The sequence below is a fragment of the Talpa europaea genome, assembly GCF_964194135.1.
Source record: "Talpa europaea genome assembly, chromosome: 11".
In the NCBI taxonomy this organism is placed as follows: Eukaryota; Metazoa; Chordata; class Mammalia; order Eulipotyphla; family Talpidae; genus Talpa; species Talpa europaea.
The window spans coordinates 70338017-70364324 of NC_140078.1; the positions used below are offsets into that span (position 1 = coordinate 70338017).

At 43.0% G+C, this 26308-nt stretch overlaps 1 protein-coding gene across 2 annotated transcripts; it reads right to left on the reverse strand.

Moving 5' to 3' along the window:
* Positions 1 to 514: 514 nt before the first annotated feature.
* On the reverse strand, positions 515 to 25209 carry RBM5 (RNA binding motif protein 5; the record flags this gene model as incomplete). Of its 2 annotated transcripts, none has more annotated exons than XM_084246982.1 (24): positions 515 to 640; positions 1788 to 1917; positions 1997 to 2094; positions 3105 to 3179; positions 3767 to 3946; positions 4497 to 4568; positions 4651 to 4800; positions 5200 to 5361; positions 8042 to 8130; positions 8355 to 8439; positions 8815 to 8900; positions 9512 to 9584; positions 9669 to 9746; positions 10188 to 10275; positions 11168 to 11265; positions 11678 to 11838; positions 12132 to 12197; positions 13033 to 13093; positions 14482 to 14565; positions 17018 to 17091; positions 17586 to 17655; positions 22729 to 22884; positions 23409 to 23574; positions 25193 to 25209. In XM_084246982.1, the coding sequence occupies 24 exons, from the start codon at positions 25207 to 25209 to the stop codon at positions 515 to 517; spliced, it is 2445 nt and encodes an 814-aa protein (XP_084103108.1). The 2 variants fall into 2 exon arrangements, with proteins under 2 accessions (XP_084103108.1, XP_084103107.1); XM_084246981.1 differs by having other exon boundaries at positions 8042 to 8133.
* Between the last annotated feature and the right edge of the window lie 1099 nt (positions 25210 to 26308).

Genomic DNA, 26308 nt, shown 5'->3' on the forward strand with positions numbered 1-26308 from the left:
ACACACACTCATTTTTCAAGGTATTTCTTTTGTAAAGGAGCCAGATTTGGCAACTAGACTGAAAATCTTCCAAAATTCTGTACAAATGTGTAATATACAAATATACACAAGGCTTTTGCCAAGAAAAGACAGCACGACAACAAATGAGAGGCGGCTTTGGTATCACATACCACCTACGGCATCTCAACACCCCCGAAGAACTCGAGGGGCTGATGGGCCACAGTATAGGCTACACATGTAAAACACACTACATTACACTATGTACACTGAAGTATAAAAGGCCCACTGTCCCCTCACCAACTCACAAGCCCTCTGGCAGGAAGGAAGAACATTCACCAGACAACCCATGTAAGGGGAACTCCTTTAAGTGGGAGGGAGAACCTTGCAGAATGAAGTGGTTCACCTTAAAAACTATTAACAGCACAAGGCATGCCCTTAAAGAGACAGGCAGTAGAGTGAATTCAGGAGACAGACCATTCCTTGTGCTCTTTGGCGCTCCTGTCATCTCTCTGTCTCACTCCATCTCAGTGAACCGGGCAAACATGGCCTTCCGGACAGCATCTTTGTAGGAATCTGCACCTGACAATCCATATGCACTGCCTTTGGCTCCTAGGCCAGCTCCTTTTAGGCGAACTTGGGCCTGGCGGAGGGACACAAAATTGCTGTCAGCGCCTGGCAGGTAGGGTGCAGAACACTCCCACACCCTTCATCCAGCACACTCCCTTCCCAGCAGGTCCACCCACCAGGAGAGAGAAGACAGGAGGAAGTTTTCTACTAAGATTTCTACACAGGAGACTTGAAACTAAAGGAATAAAATGGGCTGTGGAAGACAGGCAGATGTAACCCCCACCCCCTATACAAAATAAGGGCCCCAAAGCACTCCACTGAAGCCCAGGGAAGGCCTTGTATTGTGGGTAAGGATCACAGCAGGATCGCCGGTGTCAGCAGAACTCGCTTGTACAGGATAAACAGTCTGTAAGTCTGACCCCAGCATTGTTGCCAGACGGAGATAAAGGCAATCACTGGTCACGCCCTTGTTCTGTGGGTGGGGTCTGTGCTCTTGGGATTATCTCTCAGTCTGGGCTCTGATCGACTAAGAGATTTCTTATCACGAACAAAAATCCTACCATATTATAATTTCTTTTATATACAACCAAAAAGTCATCTAGAAAGAAACTAAACCATAGTACCTTAAAAAAGAATCCTGTCTCGGGCCTCCCTGGTGGCGCAAGGAGTTAAGCACCTTACTATGAAGTAATCCGAAGCCTCTGCAGCACGAGTTTGATCCCAGGCCAGGGAGAAACCCACATGGCGCAGCAGACCTCTCCTGTCTCACCCACTGCTCCCCTCAGCAGTGTGCTTCACTCAGTCTGCCTGTTCTGTTCCCCACTGTCTCTGGTGAACATTCTCACCCCCCAATCTTCTGGCTTCTGACCAGCTCTTGCATGCATAAATTGATAAATCTTAAAAATAAACAAATAAATAAATCCTATCTCAGCTTCACAGTCTTGGTATTCAGTATTTGTTTATAACAAGAGACAGACATTCTCAGTCCTTAGGAGAAACAGGTTTTACCCACAGACACCAAAAGGTCAGAAAAACCCAGTGGGTGCCACACCCATTCCTCCCAATTGACACCTTAAAAGAGGGGAAAAGTAAGGCAGGACTCAGGGAACCCCACTTGGTGGTGACGAGACCTGGAAGGACCCTGCCTCTGCTCTCTGGGTGCTGTGAGCGCATCCAGTCTTTGGAACTACGAGCTGCTGGAGCCCAATGCCACTGCTTACCTCAATGGGGGCTGTGATGCCTTGACACTTCCTTCCCAAACCTGAGCCTTCCCGCCAACCCATGGCCTGGAGCATCTTGTTGCCGATGTTACTGTGGTCAATGCCATCTTTGGTAGGCTGCTCATAGTTCCTGCCGGTGGCAAACACGCAGTTAACTGACCAGAGCCAGCGCTCCAGCTAACAAGCAGAAAGACACACACAACACGTACACGGCGCCAGCGTCAAACTGCTTCTTGCGCTTGGGTTCTGGAGGTTCTGGAATGCCGTACTTCTCCCGCCGCTCTGCTGCTCGATCCCGGTACTTCATCTATGCGGGGGGACAGACACCAGCAGAACTATTGAGACTTTTGTCTGTAACTGTGCAGTGCACTGATACTTTGAGATTATCACCTCAAGTACTTTCTTTATCTGGAGTTTGGCTTTTCAGAATGGGCTGAAATACCAAACGCCCTTGTTTCCCTCACACACTGCATGATATCTAAGATGGCAGGTTAGTAAAGATGAATTATATATGGAACCTGAGGCAGAACTATGTCTCCACAAGCTGTTTTACTTAATTAGCCACCACTTGCCAAGCTCTTCAACCAGCTGCTGGGCTGTGGGCACAACCTGCTGAGGTCCCACAGAAAGAGGAGGGAAGAGGAGCCATACTCTCCTCAGCTTTTGGACAGGCCCACGACCAGGGACAGGCAGCACCAAGGAGGTATTCAGAGACCCACTGTAGTTATTACCACAAACAGTGGGGAAAAAAACAGGAAAGCAAAAGCTCTAACTACAGTTATCTCAAAATTACCCTGGGGTAGGAAATTTCAAGTAACTTGCCTGGGGATTCTAGCCCCATAGATCTCTACTGGTATTTGAAACTCTGCCCCACTGGCCCTCATCCAGCCTCATCAAGTATAAAGTGACAGCCCATTAATGGACTCACAAGCTTTTTTTTTGCCTTCACCCCAAGCCCTGTTGTCCCCTGAGCCTCATTTAAAGTCTCCCAGGTTGCCCATGACTTTCCTGGCCAAGCCAAACAAAATCACTCTTCTCCTCACTAAAAACAAGTATATTTCACCAGCAAGTGTTTGGCATTCAGGACTTGTGAGCACTATTAAGGGTGTGGTTTGGTCTGTGCACCCTCATAAAGGCACAGTACAGGGCTCACAAGGACATATAGCCTGGGTTATACAGTGACCCAGACCACAATGGCCAGGAGACAAGTGTGTGACAAATCCTATCCTGCCCCTGGGACCTGAAACTAAGTACTACAAATAAAAGCTCAAGCAGATAGCCCCAAGATACTCCTAGTGGTTCAGAACCCTCATTTACCTCTCTCTCCCTTAGTTCCAAGGCTTCCAGCTCCTGCTCGCTCAGCCTGGATCGCCGGTAGATGTCCATGTTTTGCTATATAAAAGATATTACAGATACAGTAAGAAATTAGACCACCCTACTTTCAAATGTCATATTATCGTAGTCTAAGAATTAAAGTCCAGGGTCTCCCTGGTGGCACAAGAGGTTAAGACATAGTACTATGAAGCTATCTGCCGGCACTGCAGCATGGGTTCGATCCCCGGCCAGGGAGGTGACCACATGGCACAGACCTCTCTTGACTCGCCCGCTGCTCCCCTCAGCAGTGTATTTCAGTCAGTCTGCCTGTTCTGTTCCCCACTCTGTCTCTGGTGAATCCTCTCACCACACCCCTCCCCACCTCTGGCCTGTACCCCAGTTCTTGTATGCATAAATAAATCTTAAAAAAAAAAAAAAAAGAATTAAAGTCCAATACACTTCAATATAAAAATGGGAGTTGGATGTATATGGAGCTGCCATGCTCCTTTCCTCTCCAGAATCTGGAGAGACTAGCAGCAGGATAGCCTTTTAGAAGGCAATGATTCAATGCGTGTATTTACTGAGTCTTTGCTGCTATGTGGGCACCTGCACTATTTTACTGCCTGCCCTCCCCACCACAGCACAACTCAGAGAAACACGGCCACCTTGTGTAGGTCTGACAGCTGCTGATGCCGGACCAGGGCATCTCTGTTTGGGAATTGGCGCCGGCAAAGTAGGCAGGCCATTTTCTTCCAGTCAGCCAGTTTTTCTTCCTCACTCTCAAGTCTCTCCACCAGCTCCTCTTCATTGTCACTGTCACCACTGTAAGCAGCAACCAGACCCCTCTGGGGACAAAAAGGTGGGTCATTGGAAAAGGACAAAAGGAAGACAGCAATGGCTCCACAGCTGGCTAGAGTAAATCTTTATCCAAGATGTGAAAGAATTCCCATGGCCTGTAGGTGTCCTGGTAGCAACCTCTTGGGGCCCCCCCAAAAGAGTTCCTGGTTAGAGTGAGTGGTTTCAAACCATTAACCAGGTGTGAAAACCCAAAACATCAAAGTAATGGTCCACCCAGACCAGTCTTATCAGGTAAAACACTTTTTTCGGAGTCTTAATTTTCTCTTTTCATACCATTAAAACTGTCTATTTATAGATTCAAACAAAGTCAATTAACTGAGTTTAGAATTGAGGTACATTTAACACTCCACCTCACGTACTTGCACACAGGGAAAGCAAAGCCCTCAACATGGATTCCATATGCAAAAGCTGCTCCAAATACCCACTGACAGTAACCACATCCAGTCCCAGCAGCAGTCACAAGAGCTACGATGCAGTTAAGAATCAAACTGAGACATAAACCACAATGATCTTTAAATGCTGATGGCACTTCCTTACTTTGAGGGGGTTCTCCTCGTCTCCATTCCGCACCAATTCTGGGATGAGTTGCTGCCTCTCAGATAAGGCTCCCTGGGAAACAGAGAACAAGTTAAAAGTCCCAAACGTTATTTATGTTCACATTATCAAGTCTGGTCATTCCTGCTACAGTTACCTTCTTCTCAAAGAGAGCAAAGCCAGCATCTGCTGCAGCGGATTCTCTTCTTTCTTCTTCCCTCAAGGAATTGACAGGTTGAAAGCTATTTTTAAAATTTTCTTTCTGCTTGTTTAAACTCTTAGCCCAGCGTTCCATGTCTTTGGCGATCTAATGTCAAATAACCACCACCAATTATCATTTAGGTAGAGCAACTTAGAATTTTAATAGTCCCCTGTGCCACCACCATAAGCCAACAAGGGTCTTACACCCGTGTTAGCTCCATTTCTAGTTACAAATATCTTCATGAGATGCTATTGCATACAACCAGTCATTCATGAATATTGCTATGAGTCTTCAAGGACCACTGCCCTCCCCCCCTCTTAACAGACAGTTAAGAGACAATAGATGGGTAACATTAAAAAATAGCAAAATGGTCTACGAACTTAATGGAAGTAAGATGGGCCCAGTTTCTACAAATCAAAATGAAGTCAATGTAAATGCCACCCCCCAAAAAAACTAAGGCCCAGAGAGAAGTATGAGTCCCCTGGCCGGGTCATGTGTTACCACCTGCTGGGCTGTTTTGCTCTTGGGTTTCTCCTTCTTTTCCTTGCCCTCTTTTGCAGGAGGTAGGCCTGTCTGTTGGTGGGAACTAGACTCTGCAGCTGGCACATAGGTCTCTTTCTCTCCATCCCAGTAAAGGTACTGCTGGGTTAAGGAATTGTAGTAGTACTAGAAAAAAAAAAAATTCACTTAATGCTTACGTTCTGCTATGTCAAACCATTAATATCAGGTAACGTTTTGTTAAAAAGGCAAGTAAAAGTTGTTTTGTCAAAAAAACTAAACATGCAAACATAAAACAAGTTGCAGATCAGGAATTTTCCTGCCCACCCACCGTGGTGTAGGATAGGATGATGAGCCAGCCAGTGAACAGTGTGAAATTTGTTGGACAAAAGCAGAATATGGCTTCTTAAGTGTGTAATTCCCATTTCAATTCCTGGGCCTCAAGGCATCCAAAGAGCAATGCATCTCCCTCAATCTGTAGTGACCACTCATACAAACCAAATTGGCCAGAACAGGCGGTTCAAGAGGAATTTTTAATCACACATCCTCCATGAAAACCAGTTAACATCTAGTCATCGGGTTTAACCATACAAACCCTTTTAGAAACCCGAGCAACCAAACGTAGGGTTTCAAAATGCTAGCTTGGGAGGCTGGGAGCAGGAGATAGCTAAAGGAACCTGATCTAAAGTGTGTGGCAAGAAGTGTACCAGAGAAGCAGCCCTTATAATCCTCTATTTATTCCCCACTCAACCTACCTGCTCAGCAGGGACTCTGGAGAGATTGCTATGCAAGGGGTGTAAGGGCAGTAAGGGAGGGTAGTGTGGGTTATAGATACATGTTGCAGCTTCTATGGTCATGAAGAAAAACTGCTGGGAAATGGTCTGACTTCACTAGTAATTGAAGTGGAAGAACCATGCAGAGGTCTGGCCTGCTTAGGCAGGTCCCACATAGCTTCACACCTCTCTCTCAGAAACCACAAGCTCTCAAGGCAAAGTTCCTGTTAAAAGCACTTATTTTACTATTCTATATATACCGCTCCTGGTCATAAATAGTTGTCTATTTATGGAGTGTTGGAGTTGCTTTTCCTCTCTAAAAGACATACACCATCAAAAATAAAATACCACTCCATAGATCTGTTAATTTCTACACTCAAGAACTCACAGGGATGCTAAGTGAAAGAAGATGGAACACATTAAGGTCACGTGTTATCCAATTCCATTTGGAATTGGAAATGTCCATTAGGAAGTGTCTAGGGCCTCCCCGGTGGCGCTGTGGTTGAGCGCTGGGTTGTGAAGCTGCCCGCAGCCTCTGCAGCACCGGTTCAATCCCCGGCTGCTCCCCGGCCACCGGAGGAGGGTCCTGCATGGCGCGCAGACCTCTCCTGCCGCCCGCTGCTCCCCTCAGCAGTGTGCTTTGGTCCTTCTGCCTGCTCTGTTCCCCGCTCTGGCTCTGGTGAATTCTCTCACCCTCCCACGCTTCTGACTGTACCCAGTGCTTGTATAAATAAATAAATCTTAAAAAAAAGGGAAAAAAAGGAAAAAAAAAAGGAAATGTCTAATAGGCAGACCTAGAGACAGAGGCAGACAGTGGTTTCTGGGTTGAAGAGGAATTAGTGAATGACTGCTTGATGGATACAGGTTCCCTTTGGGGTGATGAAAATATTCTGGAATTGGACAAAGGTGATGTTGCACAAAATTATGACTATGCTAAAATAACACTGAATTATATATATACGCTACAAGGTTTAAACTGTTCATTTTCTGTTGTGTGAACTTTATCTGTTAAAAAAACATATAGGGCCTCCCTGGTGGCACAAGGGGTGAAGCACCGCACTATGAGGTGATCATGGCCTCTGCAGCATGAGTTCGATCCCTGACTGGCCAGGTTCAGAAACCCACATGGCGAGGCAAACCTCTCCTGCTCTCCCCTCAGCAGTGTATTTCAGTCGGTCTACCTGTTTCTGTTCCCCGCTCTGTCTCTGGTGGATCCTCTCAATCCCCGCATAAAAACATACATACATATATATATATATATATATATATACACACACATATGAATAAAGAAAACTCACAACTTAAAACTACCTAGGTCTTTACACAAAGATTAACTTACAAATTTTAACCTGACAAAAGAATTCATCATAATAGAAGTCAGAACAGTAGTTACTGAAGGAGAAGGGTACTGACCAGCAAGGGCAGTTTCAGCATGTTAGAATACTCTGTCTCCTATTTCACTACTGGTATGTAATATAGATTGAACACATGTAATACAGATGTGCACACATGTAAACAAAGATCTGCACAATTCAGGTGTGTGTACTTTTTCTGTGAATATGTTTTAACTCAAAACACATTTTTAAAATCCTTAGTGGGCCTCCCTGCTGGTGCAAGAGATTAAGTGTCAGCACTATGAAGCTATTGGCAGCTACTGCAGCATGAGTTCGATGCCTGGCCAGGGAGCTGACCCACATGGCACAGCAGACCTCTCCTGTCTCACCTTCTGCTCCCCTCAGCAATGTATTTCAGTCAGTCCACCTATTCTGTTCCCCACTCTGTCTCTGGTGAACCTCCCCCACCCCCACACCTCTGGTCTGTACCCTAGTTCTTGTATGCATTAAAAAACAAAAACAAAAACACGTGAGAGTAAATTTCAAAAAAATAAATAAAATCCTTAGTAAAAAAGGTTTAAATCTTAAAATAAAAATTACACCCTGGTGGTTATGAAGAAGTTAAAACTAGTCTGGGTCGCTTGCTTCTCTGCAGGGAAATTTTCATTTCATACCTCATAAATGGACTAAGTGAAAGTAAGATATTCCTAGTGAGACAAAGGAGGAAAACAGTGCATTTACCTGCGAGTTGGGGTCATAGTAGAGTCCTGTTGTCGGATCATAGTAATATCCTGAAGATTCATCATACTGGTAAGTAGATGTGTCAGGCACTGCTGCAAAAACAAAATCCAGCATACAGTTCTTCCTTCAGCTAGGAAACTAGCTTCACTTAAATTCTAAGCCAGCAAGATGCAGCAGGCCTTTTAATGGTCCTCGGTCCTCTCTCATATCCCCAGTGTCCCTTTGACACCCACAAAGGGAGAGGAACTCTTATTAAACAAAGACAACAGCTAGGACCTTCCAACTGTCAACAGCCCCATGAGGTTTGGCTTACCATATTTGGTACCAGGAACTACACCAGTGGGGGAAGCGGCTGGGGCCTGTGTACTTGTGCTAGTGCTAGGCTGTGCTTCCTCAGTCTGGAAAGAACAGCAGCTTCAATATAATTTCAACTGTAAAAGCCTCTTAAGAGAACTAAATCACTGCAATCACCTAGGAGGAAGCGCTCCCCTGACAGACATACTGTAGCAATGAACTAAGGCACTCCTTGAGCAAAACACAGGCTGGTAACTTTCTTCCTAAAAGGTCAAGTTGAAGCATGCACAAAGTATAAATATACCCAGTTTGGCATCTTATGCTTAAGATACATACACATAGAGTGAGACTATAAGAGAAGTAAGGTTGGAATGTGTGTGTATTACTCAACTCTAGCTCATATAATACGATAATACTTGTACACCAAAACAAAGTTTCCCCAACAGTCACCACTTCTGAATTCAGGACATCAGGATTACCGGAGAGCCAGGCGGATTGGAGGTTTGATTATACAGCTGGGGACTCTGAGATACTACAGCCGCTGAGGTGGTGGTCACTGCTGTGCCTATGATAAAAATAGGGATTAGGAAGAGACAAAACACTCAAATTTAAGGCAAACAACTTTATCTGTAATGCCCAATCTGGCCTCCTGTCTTTGTGCATGTTAGTCTTTAATAACCTAACTCCCACTAAATACCTATGACATTACCATTTCTATAACCCCACTAGAACATGACTACAAAGTTAAACATTCTGCTCTGGGGTTGAGAAAAGATTTAGCTACAAAGGTTACATAATAATGGAACACAAAGTAAAGGCTTCTTGTAGTGACTCTTCTGATTGACATTCTGGACATCAGACTCTAGGACCACACTGTGTCTGCTCACTGGAACTTATGTGGCTCTCCACAATTCCTAACAACAGTGAAGGAAAATATACTGCTAACATCCAAAAATGAAGACCCATCATGACATGGTGTCTAAGAGGTTATCATTAGCTCCTGGTGTAGATATGCAATCTGAATACTTCTCCAGAACCTTAGGCGCATGAGGCAATCTGAATCCAACCCCACAAGCCCCCTTGCGGGTAAACTGACACATATTTTTGGATCTAGTTAAGTATCTCCTCAGATGCAGATGCTTAAACAAAAGATGAAAGAGAGAAAATGTTTACTACCTGCTACAGATGATGCATCAGATTCCAATCCTCCAGTCTGTTGCTGATAAAACTGCTGGTAATCCTGTGAGTACTAAAGAAAAGTCCATTGTTAAAATTGCTCTTCTCAGACACACTCTGGAGATCAGAAGTTGGATGTTGGTCAAAATCTACCTACCTGAGCATACTGGGCATAGCCATCTTGTCCTGGCTGCAGGTAACTGTAGTCAACGCTGCCTCCTTCACCACTCTGAGACTACAAGCCATCAAAAGAGGAAACACAAACTTAGTGGGTGAGGAAAGCTAGGGAGTATTTCCTAAAAATGCCCTTGGATAGGGCCTCCCTGGTGGCACAAGGGGTTAGTGTCTCAGCACTATGAAGCTATCCACAGCCACTGCAGCATGAGTTCAATCCCCAAGCAGGGAGCTAACCCACATGGTGTAGCAGACCTCTCCTGTCTCGCTCACTGCTCTCCTTAGCAGTGTATTTCAGTCAGTCTGCCTATTCTGTTCCCCACTTTGTTCCTGGTCAATCCTCTCACCCCACCCTCCCGCACCGCTGGCCTACATCCCAGTTCTTGTATGCATACATAAATAAATCCTAAAAAAAAAAAAAAAGGGTCCTTGGATAGTTTACTTCATAGGCGAATACTACAGGAAAGGTCACTACTTTGAGCAAAGAGATCCTCCATCTCACCTGTGTGGATGACCACTGAGCAGCAGCAATGGCTGTACTAGCCACAGAGAAGGCGCTGACCCGGTTACCATCTGGGAGGACCAAGTCTCTGAAACCGCAAAGACCCAATCATTCGATCCTACATCAATATGCTCCCAATAGTATCTCCACATGGGGCCTCCCTGGTGGCGCAAGGGGTTAAGACTCAGCCTATGAAGCTGTCCGCAGCCGCTGCAGCACAAGTTCTATCGCTGGCCAGGAAGCCACCCACATGGCACAGCAGACCTCTCCTGGCTCGCCCACTGCTCCCCTCAGCAGTGAGTTTCAATCTGCCTGGTCTGTTCCCCACTCTATCTCTGGTGAACCCTCTCACCCTCCCGCACCTCTGGCCTGTACTCCAGTTCTAGTATGCATAAATAAATAAATCTTTAAAAAAAAAAAAAAAGTATCCCCACATGAAAAGAATTAGCAATTCATTCCAGCCTTCTTTAGGGGGTTTTGAATACCACCAGGGCCACATTTTAGAGCAGAACAAGCTCTGAAACCTTCTGGGGCAAATTCCTCGGTAGGTAAGTATGCTGTAGAATCATGGCTCTACTTTGTACCCTGCCATCTAATAAGGTGCCAGCTGGATAAGCAGTGGTACAAGAAACAGGAAATTACATTGCTAGGTTAAAGCTCCACATACATGAAGCTATTAGTATGCTGCTCTGGAAAGAAAGGATTATTTCCAGATGGGTCTGTATTACCCCGAAGCAGTTTGCTTAGTGTATATTCTTAATCCATCTGCCATGTTTGCGTTTTCCCTGCTCTAAAGTTTTTTTGGCAACTGGCTATCGTGGACAGGAGGGAATAAGCTCTATGAGAAGACAACTGTCTCTGCAACCAGGCAGGACAGTCTCAATGTACAGAACATGGGCTCATGGTATAGTTAAGCAAAGCTGCCCCAAGAGAAGTGTACAGATGCAGCAGTTCGAAATAAGAACAATGAAGCCACTCACTTTCTGGCACTTTTTGCAAAATCAACCCCAATAGTTTTGCCATCAATTTTCAAAGGAGGATGAAGACTCTGTAATATCTGAAGCAGCTGAGAAGCATCCTGAAGGAAAATTTGAAAATAAATCTGTCAAGTAATTAGAAATCTCTTTACCCCCCTACCCCATTCAAAGAAATAAAGCTTTCTATTAAAAATTACCAGTAATTTCTTTTTGCTTGTGGACATGAAACCTTGAAAAGAATTCCCCCCCCCCTTCCAGGATGTAAAATTATCCAGTATTATTAAGGAAGTACTAAATCAATACAACAAAGCATGAAGACCGAACTGTGGCTCAAACTCAGGTATATGCTCTTTTTACCACCAATTGAAGCAATTGGTCCTATAATTTAGCACCACAATAAATGTCATTATGCACTTTTGAACTTTGGACTCCAGGAGCCGTAAACACAGTATCATAATTGGAGGCCTCCAGAAGCTGTTTCTTTTAAAAGGAAAGAGTCATTGAGCACCTCACCATTGCAGAAGACAGCTGCACAAACGCGAAGCCTCTGTTCTGTTGGGTCTGTTTGTCTTTTATGAGGCGAATGTTATTGACAGCTAAGGATGCGTAGGGAGATAGCGCTGTCATAATGGAATCCACCACAGTGTGTGGAGCAATGTTTCGAAGTATGATTGCTGGGGACAAATGAAACAAATGAGAGAGACATACAGACACCCCCCCCCCAACATATATGCACATTCCCACCACCAATGCTTTCCAAGGCATGTTCAAATACAAACAATTAATTCAAACAAAGTAATTTTGGGAGGTTTATAGTATATATCTAGTATATCTTTCACTCCGACATGGTGAAGATTCTAAAAACCAATCTCTTATGGGACATTCTAAAACTTGCTCATTTAAAAGGGTAAGAGAATAAAAATTTCCAACCTTTAATAAAAGACCAAAAGTTTACACCTGAACTTACTATCACAGTAGTAATCCACAGACTGAACTGATTCTGTGGTTCCAGGGGGCACCTCCTGTTCAGAGTCTACAAGAAGGATAGAGGGAGAGGAGATTTAATTTTTAAAAACAAAAAACAAACCAATGTATTTTTTAAGTAAGAAATATATCCAGGGTCCTCCCTGGTGGCGGAAGGGGTTAAGTCTCAGCACTATGAAGCTATCTGCAGCCACTGCAGCACGACTTTCAACCCTGGCCAGGGAGCTGGCCCACAGGGCGCAGCAGACCTCTCCTGTCTTGCCCGCCGCTCTCCTCAGCAGTATATTTCTGTCAACCCACCTGTTCTGCTCCCCACTTTGTCTCTGGTGAATCCTCTCACTGTCCCTGCCTCCCACCTCTGGCCTGTAGCCCAGCTCTTGTATGCATAAATAAGTAAATCTTAAAAAAAAAAACAAAACTCTCGGGGCTCCGCTGGTGGCCTAAGGCTTAAGTTCTTAGCGCTATCACGGCTATATCCCCAGTTCCATTGGCTAGGGAGTTAACCCTTCATATGGTGCAGCAGACTTCTGTGTCTTCCACTGTTCCCCTTAGCAGTGTATTATTTCAGTAGATCTGTGTGTCCTGCTCCTCTATTTCAGTAGATCTGTGTGTCCTGCTCCCCACTCTGTCTCTGGTGAATCCTCTCACCCCTACCCCTCTGGTCGATACCCCAGTTTTGGTATGCATAAATAAAATAAAGCTTATTAAAAAAAAACAACTCTCCACTCTCACCATCATTGGCAGCATCTGCCTAATCTAAGGTCAAGGTAAATATACAAATTACTTATTTAAATACTCTACAATGTGCACTTTCCCTCAGATTCACAGACAACCCAATCAGTCAGGTTTTCATGCATTTTTCAAACAGGTGAATCTGGGCTTACCAAATTTGTCTGCTCCACATCGGAAGCATTTTAGTCTTTTCCTGAAATTGTTAAGGCAGCACTGGAAAAAAGAAATATCTATAATTATTTCTCACAGTAGGTCAGGCTTACTAGTAACAATGTGGGTTAGAGCAATATGGCCACGGCAGTGCTGATAAGCAACATAAAAAAACAGAGTAATATATATCCAAGATCAAGAAGGATTAATCTAAAATTCTGAATTCTTCCAAGAAAAAAATTCCTCACCTATTTTGAAGTAGAATTTTATTTTTATCAAGTTGGGAAAAAGTTTTAGTATTTTCCTATAAAATCTACAAAGAGTCACCAACAAAGTCCATTATATTAAAGGAGAATGACATGGGCCACTTCACATATACAAACACAATGTAAGTGGAACGCTGCCTAGAGTTCTCTATTGGACAAATACAAAGAGGCTGCCCTTTTTCAAAATGTCAACGGCAATACCAAACTTTAAAATGGTGTACTGGTGGGGCCTCCCTGGTGGTGGAAGGGGTTAAGATACAACCTATGAAGCCATCTGCAGCCACTGTGGCACAAGTTCGATCCTGGCCAGGGAGCTATCCACATGGTGCAGCAGACCTCTCCTGACTCGCCTACTGCTCCCCTCAGCAGTGTATTTTGTCAGTCTGCCTGTTCCGTTCCCCACTCTGTCTCTGGTGAATCCTCTCACCCTCTACACCTCTGGCCTGTACCCCATTTCTTTTTTTTTTTTCTAGGACTTGGGATTTTACACACTTACTTGTTTTTTCAGGTATGGCATTCCAGGATGAAATTTATATTTCTCAGAATTTTTTTTTTTTTTAAAGATTTACTTATTTATTTATACAGGCACTGGGTACAGTCAGAAGCGCAGGAGGGTGAGAGAATTCACCAGAGCCAGAGGGGAGAGCAGAGCAGGCAGACTGACGAAGTACACCGCTGAGGGAGCAGCGGGCGGCAGGAGAGGTCTGCGCGCCATGTGGGACCCTCACCGGAGGCCGGGGATCGAACCGGTGCTGCGAGAGGCTGAGAGCAGCTTCGCAGCCCAGCGCTCAACCGCTGCGCCACCGGGGAGGCCCCTGTACCCCATTTCTTGTATGCATAAATAAATAAATCTTTAAAGAAAAATGATGTACTGGTGATAGGACCATAGCTAACCTTAATTAACTTGGGGAGGGTCACAGGATTTTTATTAATTTATTAAGAGACTGTACCAAAACTTAAGAAGTTCTAGAATTCAGGAAATGGTAAAGTGAAACAAACCTAAAATCTATATTGAGACCCTGGGCTTAAACACTGGATCTTAAAATTTCTATAGTGTTCTTGGGAGCCTGTCCTCTAATACCTAAAGTAAGTCACAAAGTATGAAAATCACCTTATGATAAAAGTCAGTGATTGTATACTTAAAAGTTTCCTTATTTGGATAGCATGGGAAGAATACCGGCTTACCTTGTTACAAAGCCAATCTTCAAATTTAGGTCTGGGGTTGCTATAATGCATTGCAATGTGTTTTCCTTGAATCACCAACTTTTTCTGTAAAAAAAGAAGCAATTAGTTATTCCCATTGTGAGGAACTTGTGTCCATTTTCCCAGGGCAGAGCACACTTCGGAAAAATCAGTGCTCTGGAATTAAATGGACAACATACGGGGAGGACCAACCACCGCCACCTATACTCTGCCCATCCAATCCTTCAGATAGGCAGTAAGAGAATGGGATACGGAGTAAAGGTAAACGGAGTCAGGGAGTGCTGAGAAAGCTGCCAAACACTAAACACTGACATGCACCAGGCCGTGTCTCCAGCAGAGACAGAAGTCCTAACATTCAGCATTGACAGGCTGCCTGAGAGTGACAGTCTATTTCAAAAAGCAGAAGACACAACTCTCCCAGTTCTGAGATTGTCTCCTACTTTAGCCCTTGGCATGGTGTCCTTGGGCTTCGCTTCACATTCCCCCAGGCCCCATCCATATGCAAAGTTCCCCTTCCCCAGACTTTTGCTTCAGGATGTGTCCTGTGGGGGACAAGGGGAGGGTAACTCATTTTAAAAGGGAATCTGGTTACAACTCTTTCTTAGGAGGGACTATTCTGAATGCCATCCACTCTAAAACAGCTAAATGAGAATTTTTGTCTGCCAAGTGCAACAATGTAATGTCCTACATGATAGAAGCGTTTTTCACTGTAATAGATGGTACTCTCTTCAAGATGAGTGACCAGGAGGCCAATGAAGTTTCTTCAGGGGGGAGGTAAGAAAAGTTCATAAACACATACACCACCTCATCCTTCAAGTCAACCATGTGACTAAAAGGGACTTAACTTTAAAATATCAAAACTCCAAGCTGGATCAGTCTAGCCAAGAGTATACCCAGCATCTGCCCCCAAAGAGCCTTCATTTAACCGGAGCACTGTCTTTTTTTCCTCCTTTTTTTTGGAGGAATGGGGAGGGAGTGGGGTGTTGGTTGACACTATCAGAACAGATTTAAGTAGGCGGTTAGATATCCAGATTTTTAAGAGGAGTCTAACTCCTCTAAACATACATACTGTTAGCAATTTGGTTCTTGCAAATCCTGGAAGAGTTAAGACATGCTGTGAATGTTGTCTCAGTGATATCTAAAGGCAAGACTGCATTTCTGGCCAAAAGAAAAAGCGCTGAAGGGCCATCCACTCACTGATGTACAGAAGCAAAAATAAACTGGGATATATGTCAACAGATCATCCCACTAAGGGATGTGTGCTGGGGGAGACTCCAAACTACCACTGAGTCCCTAATCCTATTGGCCTTTTATTTCTGGAGTGAATTTGAACTGTAATGAAGTATTACACATTAACATAGCTTTGTATACATTAAAATTGTGGAGATTTTAAAATGTCTTATAGGTTTAAATTTCTCAGAGGAGTTTTAAACTCCCAGAAGTAGTCTGATACATCCACTGCATCAAAACAAGCTATCACATCAAGAAAGCAGACTCAGTGAAGCTTGTGCATATTCTGAATTTACTAGGATGGTGTCCATGGTATGAAATGAATGAAGCTTTACTTTTATAAGATCAGGCTGTCAATTCTGAGTTAAGAAAATGAGAGGCTCAAAAATCTAACAAATCAGTCAATTAAAGGGATACCCTCATTCATGAGTGAGTCTTGTTATAAATGGTAATATATTACCAATCAGAGAGTATAACACTTATTTATGTCATAAAATGCTATGGAAAAGCAATATAATGAGTTAAGCAAACCTCACAGAATGCACTTGGTTATGGCACTCAATACTGTGCTTTGGAGTTCTGGCAAAAAAATGCTATTTAATTGCCAAGCACCAAACATTATCTTGACAAACTGAAGAACACTTCAGTCAACGCTGCATCAAAGAACCATCAATGATTTGCTTTGAACAGACTATAAAAGGCATTCTCAGGGAGATTAGAATGTTAATGCCACTCTAACTAGATTAGACAGCAGCAGGACACCAGCTCCCAGGCTAATCTCATCAGAATTATTGTTCATAAATTCCACTAGGTCCTTAAATAGTTCTTGAAGACCCACATGAGCAGTTATGCTTCCAGGCGCCTTTCGGACTCCAAGCAGAAATAAGGAATTACTTATAAAATGCCTGTAGTCAACTTTCATTATATTCTCTTCGCTGTCAAATCGAGAGTTAGGATATTCTAAAATCACTCTCAGTGAACATAATGAATAGGAATATAATCAGGTAGGGAAAAAGAGAACATCAAGATGTTGTAGTAATTACCAGTCTGGTAATTCAGTGGTTAACAAAGCCCTGCCAGGCAGCCATGTTTAAAAGCAGGGCAAATTCTGCAATGCCGTCCTTGGCACTGTTATTTATTCTAGTAATATCAATTTTAATATATACAAAGCTTTTTTTTTTTTTTAAAAAGTCACTCCTTTGGAACAAACCACTCCTTCAACCTTTTTTTTTAATTGTACAGACTTGTTCCATTTTCATGAATATCTAGACTTGGTGAGTGAAGCAACCTGATTGGCTTCCATCCAGCTGGTAGCATCTTGCAAGTGATAAAACTCCACGAAGGCGAAACCACGGCTTACACCTAGAGACAGCATTCAGATATAGACGGGATACTCGTGTTAGTCAGTTCCTTTATAACAGGTGAATCTCTCTCCCACTGCTTCAACACTGCGTGACAAAGCCAATTGGGAAGCAGCTTTACAAATGTGACTTGACTTGGGGATCTTCTTGATACTTTGCCATGGCAAGGAACCAAGCCGCCTGAACTAAATGCCACTCGATTTGATTCCACGCTTAAAAAGTAACCATGCAACCGACTACAAACAGTCAAACAAGGAGTTTATAAATCACTACTTACCGAAGGAAAAAAAAGCCCCTAAAAACAAAGCTTTTTTTTAAAAAAAGGTCCTCAGATGCTCTCTAACATCGTTTTCAAAGAGTCACATTCCTTAGCCATGGCAAACCTTTCATTCTGAATTCATGTGCTTGAAGATTGGGGGTATCAGGATGTTCTTTAGGGACTGAGGTGGGAATGGGGAAGAGAACCAGAACAGCAGGAACTAAGCAAGCTCTCACCTGTTTTCCTCTTCATCAGCCTCACGTCTGCAGGCTGAGGGCCTTCAAAGGATTCCATCATTTCTCGAATCTGCACAGAGTTTTACACATTTTAAAGTTAAAGCTTCAGTCACAAACTATTCCACATCAAAGAAAGTGCAAGGCAAGGGGATTACATCAACTGTTAAAGTAGTCAAGTTTAAAACTTCTATTACCAAAATGCAATTTATTTTTTAAAAAGATTTATTTATTTATGCATACAAGAGCTGGGGTACAGGCCAGAGGTGTGGGAGGTGAGAGGATTCATTGGAGACAGTGGGGAACAGAACAGGCAGATTGACTGAAGTACATTGCTGAGGGGAGCAGCAGGCGAGTCAGGAGAGGTCTGCTGCGCCATGTGGGTTGCTCCCTGGCCGGGGATCGAACTCATGCTACAGTGAGCATCAAAGGTTGTGTCTTAACCCTTTGCGCCACCAGGGAGGCCCCAAAATGCAATTAAAAAAATGGAGTGGGGCCTCCCTTGTGGTCTAGGGGTTAAGTCTCAGTGCTATCACTGCTATGAGGCCATGAGTTCGCTATGAGCAGTGAGTTCGATCCCTGGCCAGGCAGCTAACCCACATGTGGTGCAGCAGACCTCTCCAGTCTCGCCCACTACTCCCCTCAGCAGTGTATTTCAGTAAATCTGCCTGCTCTGCTCCCCACTCTGTCTCTGGTGAATCCTCTCAATCCCCCCCACCCCCACCACATACCTCTGGCCTACACCCTAGTTATTCTATGCAAAAAAATAAATAAAATATAAAAATGAAGTAAGAAAAAAAAAGTGAAGTAAGAACACTTTTCATAGAAATTAATGTATAACAGCCCTGAAGTCCTTTATATGCAGCCTGGGGAATTCCCTCAGGCACAATTATTTATGTTGTGATGAAGTCTTGCTTATGGTATACTGTTCCTCAAGACTCCCTCTTTAATTCTTCAGTATCTTTAAGTCTTTTGTTCTAAAGGAACAGAGAGAAAATGAGATTTAGCAGAGGCAGAGGATATATCATTGAGGGCCTCTAAAGTACATGATTAAGAATCAGTAGCCAGGGCCTCCCTGGTGGCGCAATGGTTGAGCGCTGGGTTGCGAAGCTGCCCACAGCCTGTGCGGTGCCGGTTCGATCCCCGGCTGCTCCCCGGCCACCAGAGGAGGGTCCCGCATGGCGCGCAGACCTCTCCTGCCGCCCGCTGCTCCCCTCAGCAGTGTACTTCGGTCCTTCTGCCTGCTCTGCTCCCTGCTCTGGCTCTGGTGAATTCTCTCACCCTCCCGTGCTTCTGACTGTACCCAGTGCTTGTATAAATAAATAAATAAATCTTTAAAAAAAAAAAAAAAAAAAAAAGAATCAGTAGCCAAAACTGAGGAACTCCTTTGAGATACATTTCTGCCCAATATCCTAAGAAATCCCAATCATCCAATAATCCTAAGAAATCAAGTTTTCTTACATTTAATTAATGCTAAAAATTAACAAGAATCAAAACATACATAGATTTCTAATAAATCAAAATAAGCTTAATAGAAGAATAGACAGATTTGCTAATGTCAGGCCAGGACCTTACTACAACAGGAAATGATAAAAAAAAAAAAACAAAAAAAAACACTGATTTCTTTATCAAGCATACCAGATAGCAATAGTCCCAGGAAAAAAAAAAAAAACCAGGACCGAATTTGTGAAATAGATTCTTAGTGAACCCAACTTTTCATTATGTACAATGGTTGCAGATCGGTCCACTATCATTGTGAATTTTGTATCTGTGAATTTGCCTATTAACTAAAATTTACAATTCCAAATCAATACACGATGCACATGTTCCCAGCTAGGGCAATGCTTTGTAGTGTTTCAGTTTTCACATTGTAAATAAGTGTCCTTTACTTAATCTGTTCATTTTTTTTAAAAGATTTATTATTTATGCATATAAGAACTGGGGTATAGGTCAGAGGTGTGGGGGGTAGGAAGATTCACCAAAGACAGAGTGGGGAACAGAACAGGCAGACTGAAATACACTGGTGAGGGGAGCAGTGGGTGAGACTGGAGGTCTGCTGCACCATGAGGGTAGCTCCCTGGCCGGGGATTGAACTCGCGCTGCAGTGGCTGCAGATAACTTTATAGGTTTCATCTTAACCCCTTGCGCCACCTGGGAGGCCCAATCTGTTTATTTTTTAAAGATTTGTTTTCATGTATGCATGTATGCAAGAACTGGGGTGTAGGCCAGAGGTGTGGGAGGTGAGAGGATTCACTAGAGGCAGAGTGGGGAGCAGAACAGGCAGATCTACTGAAATTCACTGCTGAGAGGAGCAGCCGGCAAGACGGAGAGGTCTGCTGTGCCATGTGGGTCAGCTTCCTGGCTGAGGATGGAACTCATGCCACAGTGGCTGGGGACAGCTTGATAGCACTGAGACTTAAACCCCTGTGCCCAGATGGCTAAGTTTAGTGCTTAAGTGCTGTCTAGTTTTCATAAGTGCAAGAAAGCTGTGATATCCCTTACAGAGAACATATGTATCTTAGATCTAAGTTTCATTCAGGCATGTGTTACAGTTCTACTGAGTTCAACATTAATCATTCAACAATATGTATTAATGAGGTGCTTCTAAATAGAAATACACACAACAAGGTACATACTGATCTGGTAATGAAAATGTTGATGTTCAGAGAAACATAACTTTGCATTTTCCCTAGGAACAATGGTTCAGTATTCCTAACTACTACTACTACTACTACTACTACTACTACTACTAAGAATCAATAGTATCTATTTTTTCAGGGTACGAGAAGCGCTACACTGAGTCCAACCTTAGTAACATAGTAACTAGAAAGGTGCCAGAGTTAATAGTTACCATTAAAGAAGTAGTGGTACAGCAACATAATAACTAAATAAAGTTACTCTTAATAGTTCACATATGGGGGCCTACTTGGTGGCAGGGGTTAAGACACAGCACTATTCAGCTATCAGCAGCCACTGTAGCAAGAGTTTGATCCCTGACCAGTGAGATAATTCCATGGTGCAGCAGACCTCTCCTGTCTTGCCTGCTACTCCCCACAGCAGTGTATTTCAGTCAATTCTCTTCTGTTTCCCACTCTGTCTCTGGTGAATCCTCTCACATCCCGCACCTCTGGCCTGCACCCCAGTTCTTGTATGCATAAATAAATAAATCTTAAAAAAAAAAAAAAAAGTTCATATATGGGGAACCAGAACACTAAAGACAATGAAAAAGGATAAACTGAAGTTTAGGAGACTAATTTAAAAATGTTTTAAAGATCTCAACAAATTTTCTAATATTGCACAATATTTGGGAATCCTGGAAATTCTCCATTGAAAACCAGTTCTTTTAGGGTAGGCACTACAAACTCCCCAGACAAAGGTTGAATTACCTAACTATTACAACTTTATTTCATTACCAGAAGGAAGACTCCCAAGTCATGTAGGCACAGTTTCCCCCATGCCACCTACTTTCTCTGAGGAGGCTCAGGGTCATGGGCTTAAAAGGCTCCATAGGAGGGCAATCTGATCAAAGGTATACATTTGCCTGAACTGATTCTTGCAGGATTTCTCACTTTCTACTCCACAAGCCCACTGCTTCCTTTACCTGAGCTCAGTTGTTGTTCCTGTCTCATCTATCACTATTCTTTCCCTCCATCATTTTAACCTGCACTGTTTCAACTATCAGGCAAAATCCTCAGTAACTTTATTTTGTACTTAGCTGAGATTTCAGACTCTAACATCTGGCCCCGACAGCATCTCTATATCGGCCTCCTCCTCCAAAAGTCTCTGACTTTAGTCAAATCAAGTTGCTGATTCTTTCTCTTTCTATTCTCGGGTCTGTCTGACCAGTGCCCCTGCTAAGGGGCATACCTTCCCCATAGTTCTCCACCAAACCGTTTCTGTTCCTCAAAAATCCCTCCACTAGTAACAACCTTCATTAAAGAAACTTCCAGAGCCATTCACAGGACCTCTTCCAACACTGATTCCTTTTCACTCTGCATTATTTTCATCTGCTGATCATAGCTATTCATCTATAAGCTTTTTCAAGGAAGGATCCACAACTCTGCATCATTGTAGCATCTAAGATAGTACACAGTAGAGAGGTGTGCTGTGGACCAAATAATGGAATGATTACCCATTATTAACTCAAATATCCCATCTCACATTTATCACTTCTAGTGTTTAAAAGACCAAAGCTGTGTGAACCCAATACTTATCTTTAACTTTGTCTAAAATTCCCGGAACATGAAAGTATTACTCTGAATGCTTCAAGACACCAACACACTGCTATGCATTTACATCTTTTAAAAACATACTTCAAAACCTCACATTTATTTCACCAGGGGTGGCTGAGTAGTCTTTTGCATTCCAGGGGTGGGAACACAGGAATGATGAGTTTCACACAAATCTATGATCTTATGGGGGAAATGAGATAGGTGTGTTGTTAACCAGTCTAGGTGCTATATGTCACAAATACAGTGCTTTGGGAAGAAAACCAGGTAGAAGAAATTTTGCTTGCTATTTCTGAAAAGGCTTCACAAAAAAGGGCCTTCAAGCAGAAAGAGGTTATTTGGTAGAATGATGGATGTGTCTAAAGTGGACTGCAGGGGAAGCAGACACATCCTATCAGATGTGTCTGATAGGAATGGGTGAGGGTCAAAGAAGCCAGTGGAAATAAGGCAGTGCTCAGGATACCAAGGCCCAGTCTGAGGAATGGGGAGCCAGAAAATGACCCTTCCTTTTCAATAGGCTTCTCAGAGGTCTCAAATGGATAGTCTAATTTTCCTCAAACCAAAGGGCAGACACATCATAAGTGTTTTTACCAATGAGACGATCCTTACTGAATAAGTACCAATTCAATGAAAATGTACTGACTACCCCCCCGTAAGGGCTATCGAAGACGTGGTTAAGGAACTTCTGTAGTTCCTTAACCTGTAGTTAAGGAAATTCTAAAAACTCTACATTGAGCTTCAAAGTGTTAATAAAAATATTAATTTATCTGCACCATGAGAGAACTCCACCCTAAAGACCGAAATATATTTCACTAGCTGAGCTATTAGTTTAAGATAAAATAATCACACAAGAAAGTGTCAGAAGCTCCAAGTTTGTTGCACCTATGGGACTGCTCATTAGAACTGTTTTCCCTTACATCGCTCTCTGTGATGGTAATGGGAAGGCCGCGCAGCATGATGGTCTTGCTCTCCCTCTCATCACTGAGATCATGCCTGTAGTCATGCTCGCCATAATCACCATCTGAATGGTAGCCATCTTCAGATCGGTCACTGTTCCTTCTTTCGCGTTCTCTCTGATTTACAATAAACAAACAATTAAAATCACACTGAATTTATACCCTCTGATCTAGGTCATCCACTCCTAGGAATTTATCTTTAGGAATAACAGAGATGATATCAGAACTCCATCATCCACGATGATGCTCATCGCAATGTCTTTTACAGAGCAAAAAACAAACTAGCAATGAACATTTAGCTCAGGAAAAATAGCACTGTCTGAGGCATAGGGGTATATTAATATGCTTCTAGTGCCTCTTTAAAATGGTAATAATATTCATTTTATAGGTAAGTATGATGAGTTCATGTAGTTAAATGTCTTGTGCATGCTAAGCCTATGCAAGCCTGGCCAATATTTCCATAAGGCTGTTTGTTTTAAGGGTTAGAGTCAACTCACAAAAGATTTCAGAAAAATAGAGGGTTTGAAAATAACATTCAAGGAGAGATTTGCACACTTAATGTACATATTTCAAGAATCTTGGCAGTATGTGCATACAGTTCATAATCCCAACAACTGCATTAACAGTTGCTGGTTACTCACCTCTGGACTGTCATAGTCTCGGTAGTCGTCGTATCTATCGCCCCTCCGATCATCACTAGATCTTTTGTAGTCTGAGTCCCTCCGCCTGCTTCTGGAGTCCCGCTCATCACGGTCATCCCTATCTATGATGGAACCGTACCTTCCACTACGCTCTGTTCTACTGACTCTGTCAGGGAAAACAATTTTCATTTACTCTGAAGTACATCACATTTTGTATTTGTTGAAAACACGTATATACCCGTAGCTCAGTTTACAAGACATTCAAATAGCTGAACACATCCCTTTAATTTTATCACCAAATTCCAGTCTACAAAGAAAATCACTGGGGAAACTTCTATATTCCTGAAGGCAAAGTAATTTTCAGAAATTCACGCTAAATTTGAAAATAAAGCTATTAAAAGTTTGGGTTAATATTTTTGAGAAAGGGTCTGGCTGTCCAGTTTTGTCTTGTGTTTTCCCAAGTCTATTAATAGTCTACACATCCCTCCTTCCATCCCTGTTTGAGATTTTAGTGATTAAAGAGAGGAAAAAAGCAATTAGTAACACTTCACCCAATTTCAGAGGAGAATGCGTGCTAACTTATCCCTCAAAGGTCTCTTATTACTGGGAAATGGAGCAACAACCTAGATGAGTTAAATTAATCTTTTTCCAGGCATTCAGATATAACTAGCACTGTCAAAACATTGTTTCCTAAAACACCCTGTTTATTTTTGGTTATTGGGCAGCAATCGGCTTCACAGGAAAATTTAATAATGAGGTTGACCATAGATACAGTTCTTTCACGAACAGTTTACTGTGTTCATAAAACTGTATAAGGACAAGACAAAGGAAAGGCTTGCAAGAGCCTCATATAGAATATATAAATTTAATAAAAAGAAACCAATGAAAAATAGTCTAGGTGTACTTCAGAATGGGGATGAGATACACTAAACAGGTATAGGTTACATTTTAAAGTGTTTTTTTGGGGGAATTTTTTTTAAATGACAGATTGCTGACAGACACAGCATTACAACAATGACATCATGTGACCTGCACATTTCCTGAGTCTTTCTCTGGGCCATCAATTTGATCCATCACTGGGATTGGCCTCAATACCAAGGAGGCAAGGCAGCCGAATAAGTAAAGGTTGCATGTGTTAACTCAAAGGTTTAACATACAACGCTCAAGAAAGGTTGAGTGGGAGTATCCACAGATAACACCACAGGCAAATGCTGTCACGTTTTAACTCTCCACTAATTCTTCAGCAGTTTTGCTATTTGTTGCTGTTGATGTAACCCACTATTCAAAGCTTCAGCTCTGTAAATCTGGATCACCTTGTTTTCAAGGGGACAACAGGAACAAGTATTCACTGATTGCTGACAGAGTGCAAAGTGTCACACTATATGCTTTCCTGGCTTCTTAAGAGGCTGTTATTCACACTGGGAAACGTCAGGGACACACTCCATCCTGCCCTCCATTGCCTAATTCTTACCTACGCTCAGGCTCAGAGAATACTTTCTTAGAGAATTTCTTAGAGAAAACTTTCTCCAGGTAGCTTTCTTGCTTGTTTCCAGAAAAATACATACTTCCTATTTATTCTAACAGTACCCTCAAATTACTTATCACAGCAGGTTCACACAGTAATTCTCTCACTAAAGTAAATGCTACTGAGAGCAAGTATCATGGTGCTCATAGCAATGCCTGGCATAAAATAGACACACTTATTTGATAAACCACTCTTAACAAGTTATTGAATCCCCACTGAAATGTTGAGATCAAAGTCATGTACAGCAGCAGTAACTTACCGTTTGTCTGAACCCATTGTCTTAGTTAAGATCTAGCACTGGGCTCCAAAGGTTCAAATTTTGTTGTTTTTTCCTCCCTAGAAGACAAAGAGATTGGTTGTTGCAAATCTGAGAGATCACTTGAGTCAATCGTTCTATAAACAGGGACGCTTACTGAGGTTGGAATTTCATCAAATCATGAATAGTGATTATCTAAAGTGAGGGCGGGGACCAACTGCCAAGATTAAAACATGCTAACATTTGGTAACAATGAGCATAGGAGGAAGATGAAGCCTACTTTAAAATATTAGATTCCATATTCAACAACAAAACCCTTAAAAAGGTGCAAGCATAAGACTCCTAAGACTCCTTTCCTGCTTCTACTTTAAGATCACAAAGCAAAAAGAATAGATCTGCAGTCAGCTCCCAGTGTTGTAAATCAAAGCAACTCCAATGGGGGTTGACCGTTAAGACATCAATCAAAGTGTCTTTGTTAATACAAGGAGCAACATGAAATTCAAAATTTTCTGATGAAAAATTTAAAATCTTTTACAAGTCGAACGCTGAGTTGATTGAAATATACTCCATTTATAACGCACTGGTTAAGCCAAAGCTATTTCAATGAGACAAGCGCAGAGCTCGACACGACTTAATTCTTCAGCAACAAAAAGCACCACGTATAGGGCCAGTCGGTCCACTACCGAAGTCTGAGTGGCGGCCAGCGGCGCCCCGCAGCGCACGGCGGCGATGAAACATCACAGAGCGAAATCGCGTTCGACGCGCACTTGGACTGAGTAACTAGTTACAGCCGTCCGTGGCGCCTGTTCTAGAGTAGGCGCTCAACGAACGTTTGCAGAATTAATAAACGGAAGCGAACCATCTGGGAGAAAACAAGGCCACAGACAGAGTGCCGATGCCATCCCTTCTCTCCCCGGCAGTACCCAGACCCACCTCCGTGGGATGTCGCAGCCGAGATGGCGGCGACACGGCCTGCGTGACCGGCTTGGACGTCCGGCTCTCCCTTCCTCCCTGACAGTGCTTCCCGATCCCCCGAGAGGTCCCCAGTCCGCAGATCACTTTTGCGGAGCGAGCGGTTTCAAGTGCAGCTGCGGGGCGATGGCGGCTACAGACTGCGGG